Source organism: Echinops telfairi, unplaced genomic scaffold, assembly GCF_000313985.2.
Source record: "Echinops telfairi isolate 266 unplaced genomic scaffold, ASM31398v2 ScPeMD7_1;HRSCAF=3_0, whole genome shotgun sequence".
Classification (NCBI taxonomy): Eukaryota; Metazoa; Chordata; class Mammalia; order Afrosoricida; family Tenrecidae; genus Echinops; species Echinops telfairi.
In genome coordinates this window covers 49,632,593-49,640,131 of record NW_022103896.1, presented here as the reverse complement: position 1 = coordinate 49,640,131, position 7,539 = coordinate 49,632,593, and the positions used below count along the sequence as shown (strand labels likewise).

Genomic DNA, 7,539 nt, shown 5'->3' with positions numbered 1-7,539 from the left:
GACAGAGCAAAACCAAGCAACAATGTATACCAAAACAGCAACAACATCAAGCCACTGACAAAGAACAAATTAAAATATACCAAGAAAGAAAAGCTTTTGTTTTCCAGTCTAGCCTGTTGGGGCACCATGCCCTGTCTCCAATGTCCACCCTCATCATTCCCTAAAAACTACATTTTCAAGCAAATATTAACTACTTAGGTAACAGGTATACACATAAAATACCCCCAAAATCTTAAGTAAAGTTGACATTACATAAGCAAATTTGTTCCAAATTTACTTTACCAGTTACACAGTATTATAATTCTTTATAGTTTTCTGTGTACATTTGCATGGCATTAAAAAAAAAAAAAGCCTCCCATTTATCCTAAGACAAGAGTTGGCAAACTATGATCTATAGTCCAAATTCAGCCAAGCACCTGTTTTCACGAAGCTTTTATTGGAATGCAGCCACACATCCAGGTACAAGCATTTCTGGCTGTCTCATGCTGCAGTGGCTGCAGAGTGCAGCAGCTGCAACAGCAACAGAAACCTATAGGCATCACTCTCTTCTCTTTGACCCACTACAAAAAAGTTTGCCAATCTCTGTCCAAAGATATTATTTTCCCTGACATCCAACTTTCCTATGCTTTACATCCCAAGAGATGTACTTACTGAGTTTACTCCTTGAATAGGCAATTAATTTATGGACAGACGACTAACAATAGCTTAACATAGAAACTTTACCATGTGTCAGCTTGTTCTGATTCTGGATCAGGTGCACATGTTGTGGCGTTTCCTGTGACCCTTGGCTTTAGTTTTTCATCGAATGACCAACCTTGGGAAAGGCTTGGCCCTGGAGCCGTTGGTTTTAATCCTGTAAACAACACAAGTGAAAAGAATTACCACTGCAAGAGGAGCAATAGTCACTTACAGTGGTTACACTATAAAAGAATTAATGGGGAAGCAAAGCACACACTTAATGAAATAGCCTAAGAACTGTCTATTGGCTTCTAAGGTGGGTCAATTTAAAGCCAATCATATGCTTGTGGTAAACATATGAACTTGAATTAAAATAAAGTCAACTTACATTTTAATTTAAGTTATACCTTAAGTCAGTAAACAAAACAACTACAATTTCTCCCTACATAGAGCAAAATTAAGTTTTTTTTAAAGAGAATATGCTATTTGAACCGAAGCCATTTAATGATTTAGATATACATATTGGGATGTAGACAACCATAATGATTACCTCATCATTTCATTTACTGAAATCGTGTCTCCGTTCAAGTGCCAGCCTCCTGAGCGATCTGATATCTCACATGTTGAATTAGGTCACCCTCACTGCTGCGCCCGACCCTCTCTGTGCTTCACTCTGGGAACACACTCATCACTACCAAGGTATATAAGCGTCATCTGCCTTAGTTTTCGTGTCTGTACAATTGAGGCAATTACAGTGCCTTCCTTGTAGGGTTGTTTTGAGGGCAAATTGAAGCAACATACGGATGGAGAGGGGAGCGAGTGTGTGTACGGAGGGTGTGGGGGGGGCATATGAGGGTGTGTGTGTGTGACCCCAGTCTGATGGTGATCTTGTGTTATAGAGATTTTCTGGCTATAAACTTTTAAACTTTATGGAAACACTGCATCGGGGTCTTTTCCCACAAAGCTGCTGGGAAGGAAACCAATTATTTCCACAAGCTTACGCTACACTTGCCATGAGTTCACATCAACTCGATGGCAGTGAGTTAGGTTTTATACTTGCATGTTACTTTCCCTTTGGACTGCAGTCTGCATGAGAAGAGGGACTGAGTCTTGTTCGTTTCTACAACTTCAGTGCCTACACCAATCATTTGACAGATAGCAGATATGAGTAAATTAATGGAATTATAGATTTTTAAAGTGGCAAAAATGTTCAAATGAGCATTTCATTTAGCATCTCAGCTAAATTTGTCAGTGTTATGTCTTCACGACGCAGGTTGTACTTAATAAATGTTCATCATAGATTCCAAATTCAATTCCTTAAATTACATCGACCATTTTCCTTGTAAGCCCACTTTAAAAGTTTATTGGCATTTCCTTAGAGACACCTATCCCTACAATTCATTTCAGCTTATGCAGGTATTTGCAAAGGATAATAACACATGCTTACAGAATCACTAAAAGAAACATCTATGAATCTAACATCCAGAATAATGCATTTGTTAATAATAAAATATTGACAATGTTCTCCTTCGTAAAAATACCAGGAGGGTGGGGAAATGATTGGATCTGCTTACCGTTTTATTCTAAGCACTAAGCATAGTTATACACTAAGCATAACAACTGCTCAGTGGACTTATGTTGAATAATCACGTGAATGGACATGGAGAACAAATGTGTGGTGCATAGGAAGACAGACATGCAGTCAAGTCTGCTGTGTTCTAAAATTGTAAACCAGAGACTGTAACTTGGAGCCCATGCAGACCAACTTATGAATATGTGCAAGTCCTAACACTGCTATATTATAGTATCTCATTTTACTCACCCATTATGACCTTCCTTCTAAATGGAAAGATACAATAGAACAAATATTGTCCTGTGAGTCAAAACCATTGAGCTTAAAAAACTAGCTCAGTCATGAAAGAGATTTGCAATTTCACCTGCACTCAGCCAATATTGTTCACTCCTTATGTTTTCATAGAATGACAGAAGATCTCTGAGACGCTGTCAGCCATACATACCATTCCAACAGTGCACGGCTAAATTCTATTGGCTCACGCTAACAGAGATAGTCTTGTGCCCCAATAGAAATCAACCGTTGAGTTCATTCTGAACCATCGAGACTCTATACTAGGATCCCGGGAGGACATCTTTACAGGAGCAGATCTTTCTCCCGTCGAGCAGCTGGTGGGGTTGAACCACACACTTTGCAATTAGCAGCCCAACGTCTAGCTCACAGTGCTAACAGGGCTGCTTTTTGTACCAATAACTTTGTTCAATAAACAACACGCAGACCTCCTATAAGTCAATGATACACCTGTTGCTGCCAGAGGAGCCAAAAGTACAAACAATTTATGCCCAGATAGCTGAGAAAGGAATGGAAAGTGGTTATACTGCATAGTAAGAAGAAAGACAATATATACCTGGAGTACATATGTCACTTAGCGTATATAACCAAAAACTTACTGTCATCGAATTGATGCTGACTCACAGTGACCTTATAGGACAGGGTGGAACTACCCCTTGTGAGTTTCCTAGACTGTAACTCTTTACGAGAGTAGAAAGACCCATCTTTCTCCCAGGGAGTGGTTGGTGGTTTCAAGCTGGTGACCTTGCGGTCTGCAGCCCAATGTATAACCACTATGCCACCAGGGCCCTTTACACTAGAGTATAGAAAACAATGACTTGGAGGAATCATAGAGGGAGAGCAAATGACTTACAAAAATCTTCACGATGGAGGTGAGAGCATGTGTGGAATGAGTCAGCTTTTGATAAGCAAGTTTGACAATCTAGGAACAGGGAACATGATGAAAAGTCAAGGCAGGTAGGAACTATATATTCTGTAGGACAGCATACAAAAAATAGAGGAGGCTGGAAGGAGTTAGGAAGCAGCTAAATTGTTAAGGGCTTGGGAATCAACGTAAAAGGGTTATGTGCTTACTCTGCAGCTAAGGAAAACCAGTGAAAGTGTTTGCAAGAACATACGGTGACTCTAAGTGGCACAGTGTATTATAAAAATGAGTTTGGAGGTAAAACCCTTACGTGATGAAGATAATTACAACAGCTGCAGAAAAGATGACTACCCTCCCTAAGCAATCTCAATGTCACTGGGCCATTCTGACTCATGTCAAAGTTTAAATGAGCAGTGGCTGTAGAAGGTATGATAGCTGCCCTTTTGAGCAGATGCTGTGGAGGGAGAATTTCAGATCTTGGTGATTAAAAGAACATGAAAGAAGAAATTAAAAAATAACCAAAATGCCTCTTCCATTTATATACAAGAAGACTTGTATATAAATTACCACAGTTCAGTTAGTCTGTGGCCCTTAGAGGAATTAGTAGGAGGCAGTGACAAAAAGTTCATGGAAAATGGAATGAAAAAATAATGGAATTTTTTCAGGAACTTCATTAAAGCCTCCTCACTTGAGAAACATAAGCTTAGAACAAAAAAATAAACATAACAAATCCAAAATGCCAAGGTCACATCACAGAATAGTTTGTATTATGGAGCATGACTTTTCCTTAAGAATGTTTCTATAGCACATATCTAGGTAAGAACTAATTTTCTAAAGTGAAACAAAGCATCACTTCCCTCAAAAGGTGTCTGGTAGAGGGGAGAGTGACTGATTTAGAGCCAACAATTTAATTTGTTTTTATAAGGGCTTTTGTTGCTGCTGTTGTTAAACTCTGAATTTGTTGAGATTCTCTTTTTCCTAAACCAAAATAGAAACCCACTGTCAATAAAACAATGAGAGCACACACTATTTCTAAAGGTTTTATACATCTCTAATGGGCCAAGAGAGCAGTTTTTCCAAGGCTGCTGCTCTCTCAGTGTCCACATTAAAGCAGGGGTTTCTCTAAGGCTGCAGGTTGGTCCTTAGCTTCAGACTCTTAGGATGAATTTTGGGAATATAAATGATAGATTTCTGGGAAATATTCATATCATAATCTGACCAAAAGAAGTTTTCTGTTCATCTATGGAACTTCACAGACTTTCCGTGCCTGTATTTGAAAGTTACCTAGGCCTAGACACAAACATACTCGTGTAGTCAGTGGGAAAGGGTAGCTATATCAGGTGAACAAGCATTCCCATCTGAATGATATAAAACTAGTACAACAATTTTTTAAAAAATATCTAGCCCCCCATATCTGTTCCGTCACCCCATATCATCAGTTCTTAACTTCACCTTTCAGAGCATTAACCAATTGTACTGCAGCATAATCCTATCACAGTTTGGGCTTGAGAGTCACTTGTATCAACTACTTGCTACGGGATCTTGGACAGATCTCTTAACCTCTCCAAATTTCAGTTTCCTGACATGTAAAATGTAGACAATGTCGTCTATTATAAAAGGATTGTTTTCTAGATTAAATTTGGTGATGTACATAAAGTAATTACCCCAGATCCTCACATTCAAGAGACAGCAGTTATTATTATTACTGATTTAAATGTTTAATCAATCCCTGATGATTAAAGCCTTGATCCAGTCCTTCTAAAAGCTAGCATAACACATTTTTAAATTAATATGGATTAACAAATCAATGTAAAGAAAACCAAAAGGCTCACAACTGGACCAATACATGACATCATAATAAACAGAAAAGATTGATGGTGTCAAGGATTTCGTCTTATTTGGATACACAATCAAGGTTCTTGGAAGCAGCAGCCCAAAGATCAAAGGATGCATTGCACTGGGAAAATCTGCAGCACAAGACCTCTTTAAAGAACAGAAAATAAAGGATGTTACCCTGAGGACTACGGTGTCCCTTGCCCAAGTATTTTCAATTGCCTCAGATGCATGTGAAAGTTGCACACTGAGTAAGAAAGATCAATGGAGAATCAATGCATCTGAATTACGGTACTGGCAAAGAATACGGAAACGACACGGCCTGCTAAAAGAACAAACTAATCTGTTTTGTTAGAAGTACAGCCAGAGTGCACTTTTAGAGACAAGGATGGCGAGGCTGTGTCTCATGGACTCTGGACATCGTGTCAGGAGAGACCAATTCTAGCAGAAGGACATGATGCCTGGTCAAACAGAGGAAGGCTCTCAATAAGATGATTAACACTGTGCTGCATCCAGGGGCTCTAACACAGGAATACTCCTGAGGATGGCACAGGAACAGGTGGTGGTTCGTTCTGTTGTCCTTAAGGGTGTTATGAGTCAGAACTGACTCCATGACTCCTAACAAGAAGCAACCAGGATTGCCGAGTACTGTCATTCAGGTAGCGCATGGCCAACCTCCTTGCGCGCCTCAAAAGATGGTCATGTGAAAGACACTCCTTGGAGGACACAGTGAGGTGGTCCTGTGTCTTTTTTAGCAAGGTCCAGTAACTGTTAGCAAAATCACTAAAGAAAGAACCTAGAAGTACATGCATATAGGAATACAGGTGGATGCTTGTGGTCACTAGGCAAAGAAAATTTATCATGGAGAATAAATGTAAAAATCTCTATGGTAAAACATCTGGAAAATGTAGCTGAAAGAACCATGTCTATCAAGGCAGTATCAGCTTATTTTCAAGCTCGGTACAGGAGTGTTTTCTATATGAGAAAGAGACTAACAGTACTGTCTATACTGGCATTCCTGAAAGGCAACTCGGAGATGATTATTATATGCATTCTTCATTTCTGTAAGTGGCCCCACCATCTGCCCACTTAGTCCATGCCAGAATGCAAGAGTTGTTTCTGATTCCCTCACAGCAATGCTCGCCAGGTCTAATTCCAAAACAAACCCTGGGTCTGTTCCATTTTCCTGCACCTCCAGTGTCACTTGGTCCAAGGCATTAGGCTTTCTCTCATTAGTACCCTTTCCTGGGTGGGACCAGAAGCCTAAAGATTGGCAGTGGGAACCCATCCGCTAGGAGTGTGGAAGAAAAGGCCTGGGACCTGCTTCTGTAGATTCCCACCCACCAAGAAAACCTCACCCAACTGTATTCTGTAATACGTGCAGTTGCCTTGAGTCAAGATCAAATCCATTACAGCTGCAGGATAGTCAACTCAAATACAACAATGGAATATATGGCCACACAAAAGCCAGAGGGACCTGCTCCTTTTACCACTCACATCCTCACCTGCCTTCCTTATTCTGGTCATCTGGGACACAGGAGATGCAAATGCCGTATCCTGTGAGACCTTCCTTGACCACTTCATTTAAAATAACTGAAACCTCGTTTCCCCAAAAGTAAGACATCCCCCGAAAATAAGACCTACTTACAGTTTTGCCTCTCACTGAAATATAAGGCATCCCCATGAAAATAAGACCTCCCTGAAAATAAGGCCCCCCAAAGCTTTCTGAACTCTGGACCGCAGCGGCCACGCAGCTCACTACTGGCCGCAGCGCAGCGAGAGCAGACAGGAAGTGTACCGTATTCTTCTTCATGGAAAAATAAGACATCCCCTGAAAATAAGACCTAGAGCATCTTTGGGAGCAAAAAATTAATATAAGACACTGTCTTATTTTCGGGGAAGCAGGGTACATAGCCAGTCACTGCTGCCAGTCTCTCTCTTTATACCTGTCCCTCCCATGGCGGCTGGGACCTTGTACCTTTACAACTCTGAGAATACTGCCATGTACGCGACAGCCACAAGTATTTATTGAACAGGTAAATAAATAGATCCATCAGTGTTCAAAGAAAGGGGAACATAATTAATCCTGGGGAAAGTAATGTGCATATATATAACCCATAACAATTTCTAGAACAAAATTACTAACGAATGAATCATGTTTTCATTACCTGTACTGGGCCGGCCCAGAGGATCACAGTAGTTCTCCGTATTCATGAAAATAACGGCCAATCCAATTTCTGACTCAGGAATAGGTCTATGACCCTTCCTATTAGAAGAAGACAGTTTAAGTAGACTGGCA

At 40.3% G+C, this 7,539-nt stretch overlaps 1 protein-coding gene across 1 annotated transcript in view; it reads right to left on the bottom strand.

Moving 5' to 3' along the window:
- The window catches only part of NBN (nibrin), a 39,542-nt gene that overhangs the window by 16,399 nt on the left and 15,604 nt on the right, over nt 1–7,539 (bottom strand). Inside the window, 2 exon segments of the mRNA XM_013007210.2 lie at nt 713–853; nt 7,409–7,506. Coding sequence (XP_012862664.2) covers nt 713–853; nt 7,409–7,506 — 239 coding nt within the window.